At 37.4% G+C, this 25,998-nt stretch overlaps 1 protein-coding gene across 1 annotated transcript; it reads left to right on the top strand.

Moving 5' to 3' along the window:
• Positions 1-835: 835 nt before the first annotated feature.
• On the top strand, positions 836-25,601 carry LOC126236126 (NFU1 iron-sulfur cluster scaffold homolog, mitochondrial-like). The gene is made up of 7 exons (XM_049945200.1): positions 836-980; positions 1,113-1,272; positions 4,990-5,124; positions 7,298-7,415; positions 17,611-17,714; positions 21,091-21,207; positions 24,572-25,601. The coding sequence occupies exons 1-7, from the start codon at positions 907-909 to the stop codon at positions 24,677-24,679; spliced, it is 816 nt and encodes a 271-aa protein (XP_049801157.1). The 5' UTR covers positions 836-906; the 3' UTR covers positions 24,680-25,601.
• The last annotated feature ends 397 nt before the right edge of the window (positions 25,602-25,998 follow it).

Here is a 25,998-nt window from a genome sequence, read left to right as displayed (position 1 = left end):
TCGACCAATAGATGGCTCACGTCTTTGAATGTGAAATACTTATTGCGACAGCTAACTGTGACTGAAATCGCAGTTAGATTCTGTAAAGTTGCTACTGTGATATCTGTGACTTCTCAGTCACTGTGATTTCTAACAGATACGCGATTTCCTGCCCACCACTACGAAAGATGTGATGATTCTGAGATGGCTTCCAAGCAAAAAGTCAATAAAGAAGTCTTAAGCAGGCCAAATGGCGTGTGTTCTTGGTGATTTCAAATTAGACTAAATATCGTCAAGCAACATCTTTTGGGAACTGCCGCAAATATTACGTTACAGCAGTTATACACTCCCTGAAAGACTAGTTGCGATGACCACCAACTGGTCTTTAGCTCAGCCCCAGTTCTGGGTTAGGTTTAAAGCTGATAAAACTTGTTACAAGTGACTAGCAGCGTAGTCTAATATTTGCGTTCTCGCCATACTTAACGCATCTTTCGCCGGAAAAACTAAAACTGCAAGGTAAATTCAGAAATGAGATTATGGGCAAGTATCTGGCGAGCATTAAGATTCAGATTATTTACATATGCACTCATTATAATTTTGCTGCTGTTATTTACATATGTCGCATACAAACTACGAAAAGTGCGAGAGATATTCTCTGTATAACGTTTACCTCACAATATAAGTAGCCCAATACTTGATCTCCTGACTTAAAGTATTATTGCCTTGGGTCCTAATTGTTGCAAGACGTGAAAGCTAGGACTGAATATCGAGATCTACTCCAGTCGATTTCTCCTCGTCAGTTTCTGATTTCCAAGCATATTTGCATCTGTATTTTCCGATGTTGGTCACCCTTGTTCAGATGGGTTACGTTTGATGTTGGCAATCGTTAAGTTTGGCAAACAGCTGACTGTTGCGTAATTTGTGAAAATGGCAAACAGGGTTTTGAAATTTGGTATTGCGTGCCGCCGATTATTTTCGATCACTTCAGCGCAGAATTTAAGGTAATACTAAATTGAAATCATCAAGGTAATCAGTAAAGCGCACTGTGATATGGACGTACGTTGTCATCTTCTCTGTTATGACATCTCTTTATGCTTGATCAATTGCTAGTAAATAGTATATTATATATGCAGGGTGCTGACAGACATTGGCACAAGAACATTCTCAAACCACCTATTTAAGTATGGTGGGAATAAATTGTTTTTCACCTACATACAACCAAGGAGAACAATGTTCATACAGACTCAGGAAACGCCGAATCCAAATTGTCTGAAATTTTTACCGGGTGTGGAGGTAAGTGGCTAACTTTATAAATGTACTTCTAATAACTGACTAGAATGGTTCACAATTTTTCTCTGGCTTCTGTATAAAGCCTATGACTGGACAGACTTTTCGGAATTACAGATTTAAGCGAGAACGATAGTTTATCGTTAAATACTTTAGCATTTAAAATCTCAAAACCATAGGTCGCTATTGGGCGAAAGCGTGATATTTTAGCCCCCTATCCCCCAAAATCGTGGTTGTGGTGACACTTTTCTACAGTGTAATCCAAGGTGTTTTAGTTTGGAAGGTGATAATTTCGTGTGAGTTTTATGAACTATTAAATGTGAATGCCGAGAAAGGTTTTGTAGTGGACCCCTCCTCCGTATTTTGTAATTTATTTGTTAGAGCTTGATAGTGCCATACTCCCCCCTTCCCCTCCACACTGCCCTATACCGAACCTAAGCCAACTCCACACCACCCCCATGTGACTGGTTACGGTAACAAATTTATCTCTGTTGTAGACCAAGGTCCATATTGTAGTGTTTTCATTTATCTTTGTTTTCAATGTGGCCACTCTCCTTAGACATTTCACATTGGTCAGCCTTCTGTTGAGCTGACTGACTGTTTAGCACCTCTCTCTCTTGGACCAAGGATTTGTCATATGCAGAGTAACGGAAAAATGTGTCCATTAGTGTTAAAATGATTTACAAAAATTAGGCAAGTAGATGACATAGTGGTGCACTGTCACAGGTTACATTCACAAAACAGCTCAGTGTGACACTGATGTAACTTGTTGCTATTATGACGGAACGTAAATCATGTTATGGTGATTTCCACTTATTGTAAAAGTTAAAATGACTAAGCCGGCTCCTATGGCAATTGCAAGTTCCTACAATCATAGCTCGTAATGTGCAAAAACTGACATTAATTGTCACTGTGCCACAACAAGGTTTCAATATATATATTGACTTTGTCAATTGCTGTAATAGCTAAATGACAATACAATTTCATTCAATTCAATTCAATTAAACATGTTGTCTGCTGTGTCAGTGAAAATCAAACGGACTGCAGTTAGGGCTCAGTATTCCAATATATATATAATTGAAGATCAATGTGTCACTGTTGGTTTTCCATAAAATACAATATTTAAAATCAAATAATATGAAAAACATTGCATCATAAATTACTCAGTTAAAGAAATTATGCTGTACTCTCCAAACCGGTACCACTATGATATTTTACAGTCATAAAATTCCTGAAGTGAGTAGCAAGGATTTGCAGCTAACCAACTGAATAATTTGTCTTTAAATAAATCGAATGGAGCTTCTACCCATTCTAGTGGCAGTTTGTTAAACATCTTCATACCTACCACTTCGTAGCTGTTCAGTGACTTGGATAATCTGTCGTAAGGTATGTCAAGGTGGCTACTATTTCTGGTTCCATGAGAGTATACATCTCTTCTACACTGCTCTTTATATGCAGTAGGGCAGTGTAAATATACATGTTTATAACAGGTAATATTTTTAAGTTTATAAGCAGTGGTTTGCAGTGGGCCAGTTTATCACTGTTTGTGATAATCCTAATTACTTTCTTCTGAAGTACCAAAATGTCCTGAAGGTGTTAGCTATTGCCCCATATTAAAAACCATAAGATATAATGCTTTGAAAAAAAAGCAAAGTAGGCCGATCTTACATTGGCTGCAGGTACATGGTTTTTTAAATTCCTTAACAAATACACCACTCTAGACAGCCTTGCACTAATGTATTAAATATGTGGCTTCCAAGTCAATTTACTATCTATTACAATACCTAAGGACTTAACACTATCCATGAAGTCTGGCACTGGCAGATCTCTTAAATTAAATACAATCTTTTGATTTTTACTCTCATTAAGCAGGAACCCATTAGCTCGAAAGCTGATGCTTGTGATATTGTGACATTTGCCGCAGTTTGGAGCATATCCATGTCTGAGCTGATATTGAAAAAAGTGGTATCATCTGCATAGAGAATGGAGTGAATATTTAGGTAAGATGGTGGATCGTTTGTCATTAGGATAAATATAAGAGGTCCTAATACTGAGCCTTGTGGCACACCACACTTAACTTCAGTTACTTTAGATAAAATAGGTGTCCAAATATTTGGCGATAGCTAGATCGTAAATTGTTGTCTCCTTTCTTGTAAATAGGCACTACCCTGGATAATTTTAATATGTCTGGGAATACTCCTTCAATTAGACATCTGTTTATACCTACATTTAGTAAGAGGATATACTATGGGCCCAGTTATCTTTTTTAATATATGACAAGAAATACCATATATGTCTCCACTATTAGAGGGCCTAAAATTATTTACAATAGTTAATACAACATCTGGTGTGACCTCTATTAAAAGGAATTTATCTTTCAGGGTGTAGTCTACATTATGATATTTAATGAGATCAGCTACAGTTTCTTGAGGCTTCCCAATGCTTTCCCTAATTTGGCTAACAGATATTATACAGTAATTATTAAATTCATCTGCTGAAATTTCTACCTCAGCTTTCTGCTTGCATTTGGCCACTGAATTTATTATAGTCCTTGCTTTTTTGCATTTATTTTTTGATGACACAATGCTGCCTAGGTTATGTTTGTTGTTTTTTGGCCACATTTAAAACATACTTATATTCCTTTTGTGCTCTTGAGTACCTTTGTTTAGCCATATCAGTTTTCTGAAGTCTGTAAGAATCCCTATACAACAACCACCTCCTTTTCATATTGGCTAGTTGAGCGGTATACCATGGATTCTTATCCCTATGTCTATTACCGTTACTTTTAGGGTTAATTTTACATTTGTCTTGAGGGCAATTGGTCTCGAATATATTTAAGAAAGAATGAAAAAATCTATCGAACAATGTATTGGCGGAGCCCTGGACATTATTGTTAAACATATGTGACCAGTCATAATTACTGAGTGAGACCATGAAATTAGACAATTTTTCTTGCATTATTGGTCTTGTAATGACTCTTTTAGGCTCTCTAAACTCCTTATAGTCCATATTAGTCCTATGTGTACCTATTTTTACCCAAACTGAGTCATGGTCCGAGAAATCGAAGACAGCTACATCTGAAGACAGTAACTCTGTATTGACATTTGTAAGTATGTTGTCGAGATAAGCGGACTGTCTTGTGGGTTTGCAGTTTGTAAAAATGAAGTTGAATTGTCATAACTGGTTTTTAAATTCATTTATGGTGTGCACATCTTTGTTTACATCAAATGCGGCACTGATGTCACCACCAATCACTATACTAAATTTCTTCCACTGAGGAATAAGAAAGAAATTAGTAAAGTCTCAAGTTTTTCTAAAGATATTAGTGGACTTCCATCTGGTAATCTATAAAGAGATACAATAGCAATTTTTAAATGATCCAGTTATACACCTGTGGCTTCAAAATGTATCTCACTGCACAGAAATCCTAGATCTAGTTCATTACTACAATTTATTAATTCTTTCTTAATGTTTAATTCACAGGGGCAACCCATTGCCCCTTAACCATGTAGTAGCTGTTAGTGATTGTGGCAGCTCTGTACTGACATGATGGTGTATACATCGATTTTAAACATATAACTTTAATTATATTAGAATTTTGCTGTTATTCATTGTTGCTTGAATTCCAATAAAAACTATGACATGATGAGATATTTCCAACTTACGCAAATGATGCGTTTCATTTCGCAGAACTTCTTACTGAGTGTTGTTTGTACTTTTTAGGTTTTGGGGCCAGGTCAGACTAGGGACTTCCCTAATGGGCAGTCAGCTCACTGTTCACCACTTGGACGCTTGTTGTTTCGCATTGAAGGAGTTAAGTCAGTGTTCTATGGGCCAGATTTCATCACAGTTACCAAGGTACTTTCACAGTTTTTTGGTATATTTTATTAATATGTGTATATACATACATGTTTAATCTTATGGATGGAGACTTTCTAAACCTCTAATTTACATAAGATGAAGAAATTGGAGATAGTCATGGTTCTCAGTCAGATTTAATTTCTCAAACTCTCCCACAAATCACTGAAGGAGTTGGGTTTTGTGATTCGTTATCTTGGATGTTTGCAGAATAAGAAATATATATATATATATATATATATATATATATATATATATATATATATATATATATATATATATATATTATAGAAATTGTATGTCAGTGTTATAGCCCATAGTAATGCTAGACACAGGACTTCTTGCGTTGAAACTTGTGTAGAATTATTTTTTTTTTAATTGCAAAGCCTGTGAAAGCTGTTTTATTATTCCATTGAGCCTTTTCTGGGCCCAGCAGTGCATACCATTTTCTCTGCAAATAATGAGGACAATTCTTTTCAGCACATAAAGGGCGGGTCCATTCTAGATAGCTTCTCATATATGTAGGGCTACTGGCTGCTATAAAGATTCAATTGCTTCTAGTAATTAAAACTAATTTGTATTGCCCACAACAAGAAAAGAAAATCTACCTTTGAAATTTGTTTGTTATGACAGCTTCATGTAACTTTGATTACTGCTGAGGAGGCTGTTCATCACTGCAATATCAGTATTATCTGGGCTAGTGATAGTTATTTACTGCTAATTTTATTTTTTAAGCTATAATTGAGTAAACTCTCCCTCAATTTCAACCACGGTTAACAGTTACTGATATAACAGTATTACTATTTAAAATACTCTTTGCGTATTTACGTAGAAATATATGTCCCCTTATGACAGAATAACATGAAAGATCCCCCTTCCTTTTCTACGTTCATCCTCATTTTTCCATGATTATTAGTTGTTATTCAGTTACGTTCTTTATTGCTTTTTACACCTCTCCCCCCCTTTTTGCTTTGTTGTTGTTGTTTTTTTTTACCATTTCCTTTTCCTCCTAGCACTTAATTAGTTTCATTTATCTTCCTCTCATCCATCTGTACTTCTCACTGTGTTCTCATATTCTCTGGACTGATGCTGGTAGAGTGCTTACCAATGTACTGTCTGTGAAAGCGTAAAATGTCTGGTACTTCCCCCTTCATCTTTGTCTCCTCTCATACTCACATCATCTCATTCAGGGGTATGAGTGACCTGCTTAACTTTCATTTCTAACCTATCCTTTTCTACTTTTCTACCCAGAGATGGCACTAAAGGTTTTGTAAGCTAGAACGGTTTCTTTTACTTACGTGTGTCTCTCTCAGCAGGACTAAGAATTTTCCCTTTTGAAGGTAATTACTGCCAAACCATCTCCTCCTTAATTTTATCATTCTCTCAAGTTAATTTTCATTTTGATGCAAATACTGTTTTTGGCCAAAGCTACGTGATGGACCGCCGCCCCCCTCCTCCCTCACATGATGGACTGCCCCCTTCCCCGAAATCGGGGATGTTGTGATGTTGTGACTGGTCTGTAGCACAGCCTGAAGTCTAGATTAGGTTGGAAGATGGCAGTTCATGAGTAGGTGAAGCCAACAAATGTGGAAGCAGAAAATGTGGTTGTGATAACACATTGACAGGTGGTGAAGTGTAATGTTTACATCCGCACCATATTGAAGAATGGAAGGGTGGTCCAATACGTAGCTTTTAACCTGTTTTTTAGTCTTACTGAACAGTTTTGACCATTATGTGACAGGTGTACATAAGTCACTGAATATGTTTGATTATTTTTGTATGAGTTTTTCTCCTATCAGTGATCTTACTGTAACTGTATTGTGGTTATTGCTTAACAGACAGCGAAGAGAAACACTGATGTGAGAATTCAGAGACCAAGAAATATGACTGTTCAGGTGCAGTAACATATTCTACAGTCCTTTCAAGCTGTTATTTCTTGTATGGTGTACTATTTTAAAATAAGTGACATAATAGATTACTTCCTGAAAAAGAATGTTAATTGTGCATCCACTATTTCTATGATAAAGACATTTTGAGAATCATGAGTTGAAATGTTATGTTGATATATACATTTTCTTAAATTTGAGAAGTGAGGTTACATTGCATTGCACTATTACACGTTAACTGCACCTCACAGACAGGCACTAAATAACTAAATGGAACTTGTGTGCAGGTTGATGATGATTCAGTGGAGTGGAAAATACTGAAGCCAGAAATCTTTGCAACTATAATGGATTTCTTTGCTAGTGGACTGCCTATCATCACAGATGAGCAAGGTCCAGCAGATACACGTAAGCTCATTAACTGATTATTGATGTACATAAATCTTTTATTGTGTGTTAACAAGATGGTGGTAACTAGTGTAAGTTGTGTAAACTCCAACAGAAGTTCATCTCTAACTGATAAAAAAAAATCCAAAGTGCAACAAAACAGTTAAGATTGGCATTATCTGTGTGATATGTAGCAGTGTTTTCTATTTTTGTTGTGAAAAAATGGATTCTTCAGTGAAGGAAAATTCAAAACTACTGGCATACTGGACGTGCATCATCTGCTGCAGTGAAAATGTGACAAAAGAGTGAATGTGAAGACTGTGGCTGAAAGTGTGAGCTGTCACTAATGTGTAAGGAGCTACCTGATGAAGCTTAGTGCCTCAGTACGCAAACTGATCATCTACAGAAAGGTGTGACTAACTTATGAGACATAATCACCATGTGGTTTAATTTGAATTTTAATGTGAAAAATGAGATTAATAGTTTTAGAAATATTACTCGTAACAGTTTTGAAATGTACCAGCCTACTAAAACTATGGCTATGTATGAGGATCAAATATCTATTTTCTGTTTTAAGATTGACAAAGTATTGAGGCAGAATTCCAGGAGAGAGACAATGTGTATGAAAATATGTGCTAAAAAAAAGAAAGAAAGAAAGATTGTGTTTGAAATGCTGCAAGCAGAAATTTCTGTATTACCTAAATATATAGTAATGTGGAATGACAAATACAAAAAGCTGCAACAGTCCAAAGTGTGTACTATGTGCCAGGAAAATCTAATAAATTCTGGCTTATATTCAGTGGAAATAATAAACAGTACCAGTGCTAATATCAAAAGCAGTGCCAATAAGGTAACAAAATCAGGTAACCAGCAGAGGGAAAAAAGAAAATAGGGTGTCTTCAGTAATTCTTTCAAACATACTGAGTTTCAGAATTGAAGTATGATGCCCCATTTCTTAAAGAAGATACACAACTACTTTTCACTTCTTCTGAAAGCCATAACAGTGTACAACTGTAGAGTTTCAAAATACTAAAAAAATAACAAAAGTTTATTGTGTGTGCTTACAGTGACAGTCATGGGATTGCTGCTCAGATTAGTGAAACAGTGGCTGAAAAAGCAATAAAATTTGTTAAACCTGGTGCTCCCTTGTCTGAAATAGGGAAACACTCTCGAAATCAGTTATTTAACTCACAATGACTTTGATCTGTTATGTGGAGGAGCAATTGATACATTGAGAAATGAGACTGCATTAGCCACTGATGAATTAGTGTTTAGGGCATCTGATTTGTGCAAATATTCTGTTAAGGACCATTCCATGCTGGTAAGGCCTGCCTCTGTGATCGTGATGGAACAGAGATACATACTGCAAAAATATTTTCCACAAAAAGATTAGAAGTTATTGATCTCTGTGGTAGAGGACTACCACTTAAATTGGCAAGAAAAGCAGCTTGTGGTGGGGAAAAAAATATGTTATCAAGAAATGTGAGACACTGTATAAAACATACAGGAACAAAAAAATGGCTTCACTACCATATCTTCTCCAGTCACCAATGCAGCTATGGTCTCTTAGATACATAGCAGTAGCTGCCAAATACCTACACAGATGATTTTTTGTAAGTGCTGTAATAAAAATGCCTGTAGGAAATTTAAATAGTAATTTAAAAATCGGTACTGGTAATAGATAAATGACAGCAACAAAATTCTTTCCATTAGCCATAAAAATATTCAGTCACAGAGTTTCAGATGTAGAGAGTTTGCTAAAGACTGAACCACATTTTTCAGTGGTCTGTGCCTTACAGAGCACTGGCTAAAGATTGACCATATTCTCTCTCTTTAGATATCAGGCTACATACTAGCAAATCATTCCTGTAGAAACATAAAGAGGATGTACTATAATTTTAATGAAAGGAGGGCGGAAACATAAAGCTATTAATATGTTCCAGCATCTCAGTGCAGAAAGGGGCTTTAAGCTATTACTCATTGAAGTTTGTGATTAAAGTATAATTGTTACATGTGTGTACCGCTCCTCAAATGAAAATTTTGACTCACTCCAAAATAAACTCTTAAATCTCCTAAATGGGTTTAATCTAGACAAGAAATCTGTTCTGTGGTAACTTCAATATCCACTTTCTCTGAACTAGGAGGAAGAAAGAGCTAGTGCTGAACCTTACAGACGCTTTCAGCTTAAAAGTTGTTATCCTCCCAAGCTACATGCTACCCACTCAGAACAGTAAAAGAACCGTAACAGTATACCACAGGGAGTAGTGGAGCAAGGTCTTTGTTATTAAAGTGCAGAACAACAGCTCAAACATTTATTAATTAAACACAAGCAGTTTATCAATAAAAACTTTGAGAAAGAAAATTTACTTGCCCTGAGATACAGCAAAACATTATATGTCAGTACAGTAATACATTCAGTAATACTGATAGCTACATAAACGGAGTTAGCTTCTGCAGGTTACAAGTCGTCAATATTTTTGTTCACTGCTGGTTACTCTGGTAATCATACAAATAAACAGCTTAAGCCTTGATCAAAACAGAAGGTTACAGTTCTTATCCAACTTACCTGCACTTGTGGCCGTTAACTTCCTTCCAGCCCTGCCCCAGGTACGGATTTTATAACCCAGTCCCAACTCAGTCAAATTCCTCAGAATACCTTAACAAATCTGCAAACCATAACCCACAAAATAATTATTTTATACGGGAGAGCAGGCCTTAAAATCAAACTCGGCCAGATCAAGACTCACTATTAAACATATCACTAAAATAACTTAAAATAACACCTCGTAAGATTACTATCATGAGGAGCTTCACTTGCATTTTAGAGCCTGAAGGCGACCAGATAGATTCAGAATTATGAGACTAAGCTACTAACCACTGCAAGATACTGAAATATATTAAATACAAATCTTTTACATATCACCTCCTGGCTACCACTGTGGTCAACAATATTGAATTAATTTAACACAGCAAGCACCAGGGTAAACCTTACATCAGGACTTAACTAGTTAAGTCAGTAATAGCCACGTCCAAACTAGAGGCACTGCCTGCAAGCTCTGAACAGGTTTCCTTATTTAAGCCAGACCACACGATTTCAGAAAGGAAACATCAAACCAGTCAGTATGAAATCTACAATCTCGGAGAGGGAGTAGACTTGAACACAGTCTAGAGTAAACAAGCCATGTTAGGTAACAGAAGAAACGTACTGCTTGTGTTTCCTAATCCTTGGAATGCTGTGTATTCATTCACAAAAGATTTTCCCATTCTGGAATTTCAGCTTTACTCATATAATACTCAAAGGTATCATACTGTACTTATCTACAGTGCATACAGTGCTGCAGAAAATGTGGCCAAGAGTCAGATCACTATTGCAGAACACTTCTTGCAGCTAACTGTGGCCACCAGTTTACAAGTACTGCCATTATTTTCCTGGTAGTAGGCTCAAAACAGACTACCCGCCCCCGGCCACTCTTCACAGCAACACTTACAGGTGGTGCCACTGCACAGAGCTGAAGATCCTCCTGACAGCTAGAATGTGTTGCTAAGTGACACATTACTGTCTCACTACCCCCTCCGCCCCTCCCCGGGAATGCCAGATCATTAACCTACCATGTAGCAGATTCCTGAAAGTGGAATGCTAAAAAAACAGATATTACTTACACATTTTTGGAAGTTGACTATCAACAGCTGACAAGTGATGTATAGAATGCACATTTGACCATCAGCTGTTTTTATTTTAAACCCAAATATCAACTTGTTTTAGTCATGGACCATCTTGATGGATGAGGATTAAAATGGTTTAAGCCATGACATTACATTGTACATTACATTATAAATGTAATGTGGTGGCTTAAACCATTTTAACCCTTATCCATGAAGATGGTTCATGACTGAAACTTTTTCATATTTGGGCTTAAAATAAAAACAGCTGATGAACAAATATGCATTTCATACAGATATTACTTAATAGCTTAATCACTTACTGTTCCGACCTGGGAAAGATAGGCTCTTAAAAGTATGCTTTCACTAGGAATCAAACAACAATAACGAGACTGGAGTAAATAGAGCTACTACCTCCCATGTTGCACCGAAACGAGGTAAAAGCTTGTAGGATAGAACCAAGTGAAACACAAAAAGGCATCAACACAGACTAAAATATAACAATTACCCATTTTAGGTCTTGAAAGTGGCCTGTAGTCAATATATTTTATTCATATATTTTCTAAAGGTTTAGATCCCAGGAATCATACTTCGGAATTCTGTGCTAGTTTACTTTTGGCACGCACTTTACAAACTGATATTCTGTTCATTATACACTATGTGATCAAAAGTATCTGGACACCTGGCTGAAAATGACTTACAAGGTCGAGGTGACCTCCATCAGTAATGCTAGAATTCAATAAGCTGTTGGCCCACCCTTAGCCTTGATGACAGCTTGCACTCTCGCAGGCATACATTCAGTCAGGTGCTGGAAGGTCTCTTGGCAGATGGCAGCCCATCCTTCACGAAGTGCCGCACTGAGCAGAGGTATCAATGTCGGTCCACGAGACCTGGCAAAAAGTCGGTGTTCCAAAACATCCCAAAGGTGTTCTGTAGGATTCAGGTCAGGACTCTGTGCAGGCCATTCCATTACAGGGATGTTATTGTCATGTAACCACTCCGCCACAGGCCGTGCATTATGAACAGGTGCTCGATCGTGTTGAAAGATGAAATCGCCATCCCCTAATTGGTGTTCAACAGTGGGGAGCAAGAAGGTGCTTAAAACATCAATGTAGAACTGTGCTGTGATAGTGCCACACAAAACAACAAGGGGTGGAAGCCCCCTCCATGACAAACACGACCACACCATAATACTACCACCTCCGTATTTTACAGTTGGCACTACACACGCTGGCAGATGACATTCAGCGGGCATTCGCCATACCCACACCTTGCCATCGTATCACCACATTGTGTACCATGATTCGTCTTTCCACACAACATTTTTCTTCTGTTCAATCGTCCATTGTTTACACTCCTTACACAAAGCGAGGTGTCATTTGGCATTTACTGGCATGATGCGTGGCTTATGAGCAGACGCTCGACCATGACATCATAGTACTTGCAGTGGATTGTGATGCAGTTTGGAATTCCTGTTTGATGGTCTGGATAGATGTCTGCCTGTTACACATTACGACCCTCTTCGACTGTCGGTGGCATCTGTCGGTCAACAGATGAGGTCGGACTGTATGCTTTTGTGCTGTACATGTCCCTTCACATTCCCAATTCACTATCATATCAGAAACTGGGGACCTAGGGATGTTCAGGAGTGCAGAAATCTAGCTTACAGACATATGACACAAGTGACACCCATCATCTGACCAAGTTCAAAGTCCGTGAGTTCCGCGGAGCACCCCATTCTGCTCTCTCACTATGTCTAATGACTACTGAGGTCACTGATATGGAGTATGTGGCAGCACAATGCACCTAATATGAAAAACGTATGTTTTTGGGGGTGTCCAGGTACTTTTGATCACATAGTGTATCAGTGTCAAAGTTTTGTCATATAAGGCTTTCTCTTATTCTGTTTCTATCTGTTAAGACTCCTAAATGTCCTCTGACTGTTGACTTGTGGAAAAAGTAAATATGTGTGGAATCAGATCTTGAGGTACTAAGATTTTTGATTTATTATCTTATTGATCAGTACAGAACGAAACCTCTTGATTCAGAGAATGTGGTTCTGCCACCTCACCTTTCTTTAATGGCATGAATATCTATATCATTATCTTGATATTTCTTAATTTCTCTAAATAGTGAATCCATAAATATCAAATTAACTGGACATGATTGCTGTTCAACTACTACTTCTGATTCAGACATTCTACTCAGAATATATGAAAACACATAGTATAGAAACATTCATTTCCCTATTATCAGGGGAAGGTTGGGAAGTAGTTTTCCAAATAGATGACATCAACGGAAAGTTTGACAAGTTCTCTAGCATTTTCAGTTACTTTTGAAGCAGCATTCCCTCTCAAAACACAAATAATAAGACACCGAACTCGAAAGAGAGAGAGAGAGAGAGAGAAAGAGAGAGAAATGGTTAACAGCACACATAAAAATCTCAAGTGTGAGGAAAAGAGACTTGTTCAAATACAGACAAAATGACACTCCCAGGAACAGTTACATTCAGATGTGCAGAAGAATTATATACCAGACCAAAAAATGGCTAATTATATGTTCAGAACAGTCGACAAATAAAATCAAAGCATGTGATTCTTCCGTTTCTCCCAGTGTATTTCTTGCTCGAAAAGTCCACAGGTGTACTGCTGGTCCACAGTGTCCAACAGGCACAATATTTCGGCGATCACACATGTCGCCATCATCAGTTGTGCTGAGGAACAGAGCTCCTGAGGGTGGGCAGCCGTCTTAAATCCCCTCCCCCTGCAAGGCATGCTCTCCGCGGTCTGTGCCTGTGGTGGCGTCGGTGTAATTGAATCGTCCACCCTGGGCCCACATTCATTTTCTATGCTGAGCATATTTTAATTAGGCTCAGTTCTGGTTCCCATGCCTTGCTGAGGTTATAGCCGCAATCTCGAACCTCAGCAAGGCATGGGAACCAGCATTGAGTCTAATTAGAAAGATGCTCAGCAAAGAAAACAAATGAGTGACCAGGGCGGACAGGCAATTACACCAACGCCACCACAGACGCCGACGCCAGCATCTCAGCGACCGCCGACGCACGGTCACAGGCATGGATCACATAGAGAACGCATTGCAGGGGGAGGGGATTTAAGACAGCCATCCGGCTCTCAGGAGCTCAGTTTGTCAGCGCAACTGACAATGGCGACATGTCTGATCGCCGAAATGTTGTTTTTGTTGGACACTATGGACCGGCAGTACACCTGTGGACTGTTCGAGCAAAATCGAAGCAGTCTGATAATAAGGAAGGAAGCAAATAAAGTTTGCCCTAAATGGAAAATGTTACTTTCAACCATGAGAACAAGACAGTTATTGATCCTAAACATACTGCAAATCTTTTTATGTGCTACTTTGCATAATTTAATATCAGCCATAAAAGAAGTATTACAAACAAACAGAAAAATGAACTATGCCCTTGTCCCTCTTCAGTCTGTTTTTTAAGGAAGTATCATTGGGAATTGATGGTATTCCAAATTATATCATAAAGCAACATGTTACGAACATTTCAGTGCCTGTTGCAGGTATTGTCAACTCTTCTTTTCTGACAGGCACATTTCCAAACTGTCTAAAAATTGCAAAAGTGGTTCCTGTTTATAAGACTGACACTAAGCATGAGTTCAGGAAAAATAAATTGACAAGTAGTGCCATCTGTGATTTTATACAAAATTCCCTAGAAACAGCGGATTAAAAACAAAACATGACTGGCATTTTCTTAAGACTTAAGTAACGCCTTCGACATTGTGGACCTCAAAATACTGTTGAAGAAGCTCCAGATATATGGCATCAGAGGTTTAGTGGCCTAAACCATGGCAGTGCCATTGCTGTATGTAGAGCGCTAGCAGCCATGGCTGGTATCCTACTGACAGAAGCACTTGTCACCATGTGCCTGCTTCTATGTCATTAGACTCCCGCATTTTCAATGGCATGGGACATTGCCCAACTTCAGGATGGTCTGCAGTTTGACCCGCTGCCACGTGATTGCAGATGGATCTCCGTCACTGACCCTGTTCCATACCGTATGTGACACAGAAACAGATCTCTTTCTGGGTAGACAGTGCCCAGCAGTTGCATTACCCTCCCCTCCCCAGCGTCCCCAGGACCAGCCAGTCATTGTCGAACAACTGGACCCTAGTACGAGTCCAATATGTACTGATCAGCACCGCACCAATGGTGCTGCCGTTGCTACCATTGGCAGGCCATGAACCTTTGTGCTCTGTCTGACAGCCCAGATACCTGGCTGCTCTGCACTCTGTCCCCTCCATGAGACTTCACCACAGGGATCCTGCTGCTGTCTCATTGCTGGGGCCGATGGGCAAGCACCGAGCTCAGGATAGCCCTTTCAGTCATTTTCTCAGAAAAGAACTCCAACATGCTCGAGAAACAGATTCTTGCAGTCCCCATTTTGAAAATTATTGGTTCTCTCACTTCCATGTATGTATATACTAGATACTAGAAACTTATAAATATCCAACAATGGAAAATGCAGGATATAATAATGGCAGTATTATGCAAAGGAGACGTTGTTCCTCACCATATAGAGGAGATGTTGAGTAGCAGACAGGCACAATAAAAAGTCTGCTATACATTTGAGCTTTCAGCCACAGAGTCATCTCTTCTAAAGTAGAAACAAACACACACACACACACACACACACACACACACACACACACACACACACACACACACACCACAAGCTGGTTTCCGAGGCCAGACTTGTGAGAGAGAACTTAAGAAATAAAAGTAAAAATTTAAATATCCATCAGCATATGATAAAAGGCAAAAAGAGAAGTTTCATGGCCAGTCAATGAAGACCTCACCTTTCAAAACTTCCACTACAAATAGTGCAATATACTTGTACGATATTGTAAAGACTCTAAAGACTCTTTAGTCTGTCACATAAGGTAACAATTATTTCACCGTTCTCATTGTTCTGTAGAACACGAATGTCATTCTTATTAAGCCACTGCTTCTATTCAGTAACAGAATTTGTAGAACATGTGTGCACTGTAGGTTGGGAAAAATTTTATTCCAAAAGCTAGAAAGTTTTCTTACCTTTTTGTCTGCCCCTGTCTATGACTCAATGCTTCTAGTTGTCGGTGAGTGGTCTCCCTACTCATAAAGTATTTAAGTACTTGAAATGAATTGCGCATACTACTTAACTCTCAGTTAAGAGTTTCCTGTTAGTATTCCACAGTACTTTATTTGTGTGTTGGATTCATTTTTATGATCCATAAAGCATTTTTGATCATGACTGTGGGATATGTCAAAATTTTATATGTATTTAGTTATGTACCAACATTTATAATAAACATCCACAGTTGACTTCCACAGAAGATGATGATGTGTTATATGACAAAAAATTCATAAGCATTAACAACCAGACAATAAATATGATAGTACAGAATAACAAATATGATAATAAAGTTAACAAACTGGGCTAGTCCTTAAATGACAATGGTCACATATACTCAGTACTTTAACAACAGTTCAGAAACATAAGCTGTGCATGATATCAGATAACTGGTAAACTGTTGTTTATAAACTCATCAATTGAATGGAAAGGTCGAGTTAACAAAAACTGTTTCAGTTTAGATGTATTCATACTGTAAGGAACTTAATGATTTATGTTTTATAAGGTAGCAATGTCAGTCACAACACTTTCAACAGACAGATTGTTGTCAACCATTCACACTGAGACAGGTTGTGTAGTGGCAAGACACTGGATTCATATAAGGGACAGCGATTCAAAGTCTTGACCAGACATCCAGTTTAAGGTTCTTTGTGGTGTTCCGAACCACTGAGGGTGAGTACTGGAATGGTGCCTTTGGAAGGGCAGGACCAATTTTCTTCCTCATTCTTCTTCAGAGATAGCATGTGCCATGTGTCTAAATTTCCTCCTTATCAACAGAATGTTAAAACCTAGCCTTTCTTCCAACCAGTTCATGATGATGATGTGGTTTTTGACTGGTATCATGCTCTGTAGCTCTTGACTAGAGTGATTAGCACGAAGAATACAGCTGTCTTCTGCAAGAATAACTGATAGACTCATTTGAATATCATTCAAAGATCATTAATAAAAATTATAAAGGGGAGGTGTCAAGTCCTGAGGCATGTCCTGCCTGACAGTTTGATTTATGGAAGTTTGGACTTGGGGAAAGATAGGGAAGAAAATTGGCCATGTCCTTCGAAAGGAATTGTCTTTGCATTTGCATGGAGTGACACAGGGCAATCATGGAAAACATAAATATTAAAAACTGGGTAGTGATTTGAACTGCCGTTTTACACGGTATGTGTTCAGTGTCTTACCACTACATTTTTTTTTTTTTTTTTTTTTCCCACTGTAGAAAGTTCAGAATCGTTGGCTCAGTATATTAAATCACTTGTACCGCTCATTTTCTCTGCTGCAGCCACAATGGTGAATGCCTTTTTCTCATGCACTATTTAATTCAGTTTTAAACATTGGTTGTATACATCTCATATTGAATTAGTGTTTCAGTTTTTGGAGTGTAATTCAGTAATTTGTTCTCCTTTTCAGAGATATCTGATGATGATGACGAGACAGTTCAGATGATTAAAGAACTGTTGGATACAAGAATTCGCCCTACTGTGCAGGAAGATGGTGGAGATATTGTTTTTATGGTGAGAAAAATTAGCTTCAGTTCTGCCTGGATGGTGTAAGAGGAACATTTGATAATCTAGACTTTTTACTACTATTAGCTTTTGTTAATTGGTAAACTCATTAAACAGTTATATTAACTAGGTCACGCTCTGGATCATTGATTCGGACTAGAACATGTTAATAATCAGACTAACTTCAGAGTGAAGATGTGGAACATATTGATCTGGGTGCCATCTACATTGATATCTATACTCTGCAAACCACCTGAGGTGCGTGGAAGAGGGTACATCCCATTGTATCAGATGTTAGGGTTTCCTACTGTTCCATTCATGTATGGAGAGTGGGAAGAATGATAGTTTGAAAGCCTCTGTGCATGCAATGATTATTGTAATCTTGTCCTCACAGTCACTGTGTGAGTGATACATAGGAGATTGTAGTATATCCCTAGAGTAATCATTTAAAGCTGGTTCTTGAAACTTTGCTAATAGTCTTTCTCAGGACAGTTTACATCTGTCTTCAAGAGCCTGCCAGTTCAGTTGCTCGGCTGGGGTGGCCGAGCGGTTCTAGGCGCTACAGTCTGGAGCCGCGCGACCGCTACGGTCGCAGGTTCGAATCCTGCCTCGGGCATGGATGTGTGTGATGTCCTTAGGTTAGTTAGGTTTAAGTAGTTCTAAGTTCTAGGGGACTGATGGCCAAAGAAGTCCCATAGTGCTGCGAGCCATTTGAACCATTTGAACCAGTTCAGTTCCTTCAGTATCTCTGTAACACTCTCCCGTGAATTATACAAACCTGTGACCACTCGGGCTACCTTTCTCTGTATATGTTCAAAATCCGCTGTTAGACCTATCTGGTACAGGTCCCACACGTTTGAACAATATTCTAGGATGGGTTGCACAAGTGATTTCGAAGCAATCTCTTTTGTGTAGGTTGATTACACAACCCAGTATTCTACCAATAAACCATAGTCTGCCACCTGCTATACCCAAGACTGAACCTATATGATCATTCCATTTTATATCCCCACAAATTGTTACACCCAGGTATTTGTAAGAGTTGGCCGATTTTATAGTCATAGGCTACTACATTTTTTTCATTTTTCATTTTGTGAAGTGCAAAATTTTACATATATGAATATTTAGACCAAATTGCCAATCTCTGTACCACTTTGAAATCTTATCAAGATCTGACTGAATTCTTATGTGGCTTCTCTCAGATGGTACTTCACTGTAGATACCTGAATCATCTGCAAAAAGCCTGATTTTATTATTAATGTTTTCTGCAAGGTCATTAATATACAACAGGAACAGCAAGGGTCCCAACACACTTGCTTGGGGCAAATCCAAAGTTACTTCTGCATCTTACGATGACTCTCCATCCAAGATAACATGTTGTGGCCTCCCTACCATAACGTCCTCAACCCAGTTACAGATTTCACTTGATACCCCATATGATAGTACTTTTGAAAATAAACACAGGTGCTTTTCGAAAATCAAGAAACACTGCATCTACATGGTTGCCTTTATCCAAAGCATTCAGTATGTCATGTGATAAAAGTGAGTTGGGTTTCACATAATAAGTGAGTTTGAAATCCATGCTAGTTGGTATTGAAGAGGTCGTTCTGTTCAAGGTACCTCATTATGTTCGAGCTCAGAATACGTTTTAAGATTCTACAACAAATTGATGTCAGGATATTGGATGGGTGTGACCTGTGCCTTTTCCCAAGAACTGGGCACGGTGTTTTGTTCTAGGGACTTGTGATAGATTATAGTTAGAAGAATGGCTAACCCAACCACAAATTCAGTATAGAACCTGACAGGAATTCCATTTGGGACCGGAGCTTTGTTCAGTTTTAACGATTTCAGCTGCTTCTCAACACCACTGACACTAACACTTATTTCATTCATCTTTTCAGTGCTATGAGGCTTAAATTGCGGCAATTCTCCTGGGTTTTCCTTTGTAAAGGAACATTCAGAAATGGAGTTAACATTTCAGCTTTTGCTTTGCTACCCCCAATTTCATTTCCTTTCTCATTTGCTAGGGTCTGTACACTAAATTTGGCCTTTAGAGACAACAAGAATTTTGTTCAATTTTGTGAAATGTCATTTGACAATTATTCTGTTATGGTAGATGTTGAAGGCTTCACACATTGTTCTCGACAGCCAAACACATTTCATTCTGCATCTCTCTATCTGTAACCCTACTCTTTGTTTTGCAGCTATTATGCAGTAATCTCATTTGATTTGTTCTGTGTGGCTTTAGAAGTATGGTCAAATTATTTGATTCTAGTGATATGACTGTGGAACAATGTACTTGTTGGCCTTTGAGAGGAGAGAGAAAAAAAAAGAAAACTGTGTTTTCACTATTTGTAGCTTTTTGTCCACTGTAAGATAGGCAGAATTCCTGAAGCTGTGAGGAATGATGGAAGAGGCTTTCAAGACTGTGTCAAATAAGTGGAAGCAAAATGTTCTATTCAGCCTTGAACTGTAAACCTCTGCGCAAGGACATAGAGCTGTGTAGCATCAAATTATTACCTGTTAGTGTTCAACCTCACACATTTAAATATTATCTGCTGATGGGCAGCAATGAAACTGCTGTAGTGTGCTTTTGTACCTGTGTCAACTTCATTGTGAGTACCAGGTCCTACAATTTACTAAAGATTTATCTTATGTATCTGATGATATGGATATCACTGATGTAAATCGTGATGGTTTGCCATAAGATACAACTCCTGTACAAAGAAGCAGAGCAGAAAATTGATACTATTGTATTCCGGTTGTTGTGGCAGATACTGCCAGTTATTTATGATCTCATCCCTTACCAGAATAAAAGATTTATATCCTGCCAGTTAACAAATAACCTATAGATTTTCAAGGACTAAGATCTCTTTTTAAGGCACTCAGTAAGATTGTCTGTTACACACGGGGATAGGAGACCAGTTAATATATTTCTGTACAGAGAGCAAAATACCTTTCACTTAACAGTGATTTCATTGGCAGTCTGTGAGTACTGCAGCTGCTCATATTGTATAGAAGTATTAGTTTGAAAAATCTCATTGGACTTGCTACATCAATATTTGTGTCAGTGGGAATCAATCCTACAAAATAAATGTCAGACATCAGTCATTATGGACAAATGATTGAAATATGATGAAGCAGTATTGTAATAGCAATATGTTGTAATGATGAAGTGCAGATATATTTAATTCACTTAAACAAATATTTGTTTCCCTGTAGGCCTATGTACTATCTGGGGATGCATTTCCTAGTACAGCTAATATTAATAAAGCCCTCTGCAGCATGGCTGATGCATAGAGTATTTGTATCTCATGTGCAAGCATCAGATACTATGTTTCATGCTCTTTAAGAATCTAGTTAAGTTTCATTTATTTTGTTGCAGGGATTTGAGGACGGAATTGTGAAGCTGAAGATGCAAGGATCATGCACTGGTTGTCCGAGTTCCTCTGTTACTTTGCGAAATGGTGTTCAGAATATGTTACAGTTCTACATACCAGAGGTGAGTTTATACACCCAGCATATATGAATGCAAGCTTAAAAGCCATGAACTGAAAACTACTAACAATTTGCTATAATTTTTTGCTGCTACTTTCAATTCCTTCTGTTCCGCCTCTTGCGCCCCCCCCCCCCTTTTCAAAAGATTTAGTTGCTTAGGACAGGAATTATACTGAATGTGTTTCAGTTGTTAAGTTAAATATGCACTCTCAATCACATACTGATATTTGCCATTTATCACTTGAAGCCTTCATACTGCAGCATTTGATTTAGTGCTTGACTGTTGATTGTGGAACGGTTTCCTCCCTTTCAGTGTTCACTCTGTACAGGTCTTTTGTGCTTACCTTTCGCTTTGTTGTGGATTCTGTTTCTAGCGAGCCATTCAGTACGTGAACTTAATCGTTACTGGACATTCGGAAATGCTGTTGGTTCCTCCGTTCACTGCATCTCTGTGTTCTGAGTGATATCCAACTTCTGCTGAATAGTATAGTAAATAAACAACATAGAAATTTACAAAATTAATTATGTTCACAAAACAGGCAACCAATTAATCTTCAACTAAGAAAAGTTATACAAATATGGTGTTGTATCTATTGTTTTCAAAGCAGCCATCTTATATGAAACATTTCTGCCATAATCCATTCCACTTTATTACATTTCCCACTAATATGTATGAATGACTGACTGCCGTGTCATCTCCAGTCAGTGGCATTGTCTGTGTGCAATATAGAGGGACGTTGGATCAACACATTTCTCTGTGAGCCATTGTCAGTTTAGCAGATCTTACTGCTGCTGCTTCTCATTCAAGTAGCTCCTCAGATGGCAACACAATGCTGGATGGACCCCATTCCAGTCCTTCCACTAAGAAAAAATCTGTGGCAGTACTGAGAATGAAACACGCATCCTCCACATAGCAGTGTGTGTGTGTGTGTGTGTGTGTGTGTGTGTGTGTGTGTGTGCACTGAAAGAGAAACTATAACTCCCACAACAGTCAAACACTGTATCAAATGGTGCTGCTTGAAGGCTTCAGGTGATACTGACAAGTGACAGTGTCTGATGGCAAGTGCATATTTAAGTGGGGATCTCCACCAGAGGGCACACCTCCTGTACTCTTGGCTTTCATTGTCTGTGAAGCTACGATGCACAGTATCTACTTGGAAGCCAAAGTATCTCAGACTTTTTATTGATACTGCAGTTTGATTGGGAATCTGAATCACAGTCTTGATACAAGACAACTGAAGCTCAAGATAGTGATGCAAGTCAAAAATAACCTATTGCACGTGAACTTCGTTCTGATACATTACATCCATAATATCGCCTTTCTTGACACTTTTGCACAACAAATGATATCAAAAAGTCATGAATTCAGTGATATCTTCAATGCAGTGCATTGATTGAACTGCATTTTTTGTACTATGCAAGTATATGTACAAGAACCACCAAATACCACACTTCAGCTATTCAGGCATGTAAATCAGTTTGACACTTGTTCGGTTAGGTAGGCCACTCATCTGACTGTCACCATAAACTTCACACCAGAAAATAGTGAAAATAATATTGAGTAAATACTGATATAAAAATTTTTGTTGGTTTGTCGTTTCCATAACTTAATGTGCCCTATGTCATGGCTGGCTGAGAGAAGCGAACAGAGCAGATGCCATCTTCACTCAACTGTTTGTACATCTTGGCGGTTTTTGTTTTTGAACCTGCACACTAGAAAAATATGCAGTTCAACTGATGAACCACATTAAAGATTTCACCAGAATACTTAACTTTTGTTCGAATTTGTTGGGAACTGTGATGTTGGAAGCTAGAACTTCCATTTCTATTCCAAATTAAAACAACTTGAAGATGGGTTCATTAGTGTGGGAAATGAATCTTCGATATGAAGCCAGTAAGGTTTTGATGAAAAATATGAAGAGATAAATATAATAAACAGAGATGAAGGAACATTGAGGTACACTAGATCATATCTCCAAATTAGACTTAACTTTTATGGGCACAGATGTGTGCGACTTTGTGTTCACAGTCCTAGGGCCTAGATTCTTGTTTCAACCCTAGGATGATGATCTACAGCATCCTGTTAATGATGAGGTGGCAGAGAGCCTATTACTTATGTGTGCTTGGAGTGGCAGGTCTCTGCATTGTAAATATTCAGAAGGGATGCAACTGCCTTTAGGATTTAGCTGAAAGCAACTTTGCATCCAACCAAAAAATATGGACTTTGTCAAATGTATGGCATTGTGCTAAAGAAGGTTTGGCTTCCATGTGGTTGTTTTTACACTATTATGAAGTATTGACCCAGATCAGCCGCATAATACTGTAGAAAAAAACTTCAGAGTTATGAAATTGCTTTATTTTGAAAAATTTTCAACAGCGTTTCTTTGTGTACTTATTTTTCCTTTAATTGGTAATATTTAATAAGTTTAAATTTTTTTCCAGTTATGGAAATGAATGTGATGTCAGCAGTTGTAATTGATTGTTATGTTTTTATTTTTAACATTGCAAAACAATAAAAATAAGGGAAAATAAAAAAATACTTGAAGAAAAAAATCATCAGCAAATAATGCCAAAGTTGGCATAAAAAGTAGTACCTAATTTTGTGAAAAAAGTAACACCGAGATTGGCATAAAAATTATTGCACTGTAAATAACTGAAATCTGCCATAAATAGTTCAGAAATTTGTCACAGTTTCACTTTTTCTGTAGCTCATTATAATTTTACACTAAGGTCATTACTACTCTCTTATCCATAATCAGTGTACACTTATCTATGATACAATGATATGTGATAAATCCAACGGTCTTTATATTGTTTGTACTGCAAATTGTTCTGTACAGTTCTATCTAAAAGATGAACCATCAAAATAACATTTGACACTTTAACACCCATGGCTACTTGTGCAATAGCTCTGCACATGCAACAGTGCTTATATTTTGATTTGTTTGGAAAACATAGCACTAATACTGTGCATAGTAGTTTTTGTTGCTAGGAATATAGCAGTATATTTTCAATAAATATGTTCATGGCTGACGTGAGTATGAAGAAGCTGACAAACTATTTATGATTTCTGTTCCATGTGTACAGAAAACAACTTTTTGAATATAGATATTTTTACTTCATTTTTTTTAATTAGTTCTTTTACATGTATGTAATAATGAGATTGAATAATTATGTCTGTAAAAGTCAGGGATGGATGGGATTTTGTGACTTAAATGTTACAAATTGTTCAAGACATGATGTTAAATAGGTTCGAGGTTAGGAAAATGTCTAGCTCCTCGTTTGACTTCATTTTTCTTTTTTCACTTCTTATGTTTAGTATAACATGAAATTTGTGAAAAAATGATAAAACCTTATAATATTTCTAGGTTCTTGGTGTTGAGCAGGTGGAAGATGAGATTGAGATAATGACAAAGAAAGAATTTGAAGAATTCGAAAAGAAGATTGGTGCTAAAGAAACAGAAAATAAGAATTAGGAAAGGATTTTTTACTAGTTATTTATTTTTTGTAAATAAGTTTACGTGTCACTGTACATAAGAGAATCTATAGCAACTGTGTCATGTATTCACTAACATGACATTTTGTATTGTTGAGTGATACATTTTCGAACTGAAATTTGCTTATATGATTTAAAGATGTGTAGAAAAAAACAAAAATAACTAGATTTTTTATATCTCTCTGTGCATGTAACTTATTATTACTTCCTCCTTAATGGAAATCCATTTTGTAAATTATAACTGCATCCAATCTCATACTGTTTATTATGTATGCTGTTAATCATTTCACCACATATTCTGCAGCGGGTTTATTTTGAAGCTATTTCATATTCTAATCAGTATAATGAGGCCTGTGCCTGTTACTTGCGATTGGGTTCCTTGTCACTATATCCTGCCAGATAGTTATAAAGCATTGGTGCATCCAGAAATTACAGGAATAGGTCAGCAGTAATATTGCATTTTGTCATGCATCAGTAATATTACTTTTTGTCATTCTAGTGAATGTCTGGATACATTAAATCTGGCATTTTCTCTTATGCAAAGAGAATACAAACAAAGAAAAAATAAGGATTTTTATTTCATTTCTTAATTAAATAAGATTAAAATCATGTTATGGTTTGTGACAGCAATTTCCATTTCTTAAATGTCTACACTCTGGATTAGTCTGTAAACTGTACACACTGTACAGGATGATGTAATTAAGTAAGATGTACCAAATGGAAAAGGCTTAAATGAAGAGACATATATCTGTCTTCACTGGTTTCTGTGTTTTTTGAATAATACATCGTTTTACATTGCCTATGTGTGAAACCTAAATAAGACTGATAGCTTTTCTTTTTAGTAATGTGTAAAGTATTTGTTCTGTATGATAAATATTTGTAAATATACTACATGAAATCTACATCTATGTAATTTTTAAAATCTGAGATACAAATGCTGAAAGAGTTTTTGAAAAGATTCAGAATATGTTAAGCAGGAAATTTAGTTGATTGATGGCTGATGCTACATGTACAGTGGAATCTTGGTAGTATCTTTACCATATTTTTCTGCATAATGTCCATTTTTGAAAGTTCCAATCCCAGTTGCATTTAATGCATTTAACACAACTCGTTTATATTTTCTCTCTTCCCACTTAGCGCTTTCAAATTTGGCGGTATTTATCAGTGCCGGCAACTGTGCACATCATAAGCTGTGGTAGAAATGACCAGTTTGACTTTGACACACTGAAATACAGTATAGTACACTACTGTACTGTAGTCTGTATAGGTTGGCAGTAGCTCTGATGACTTGCAACCTAT

This window comes from Schistocerca nitens, chromosome 2 (genome assembly GCF_023898315.1).
Source record: "Schistocerca nitens isolate TAMUIC-IGC-003100 chromosome 2, iqSchNite1.1, whole genome shotgun sequence".
NCBI classification, from domain to species: domain Eukaryota; kingdom Metazoa; phylum Arthropoda; class Insecta; order Orthoptera; family Acrididae; genus Schistocerca; species Schistocerca nitens.
Note: the sequence above shows the minus strand (reverse complement) of the source record. Positions and strands in the feature narration are given on the sequence as shown.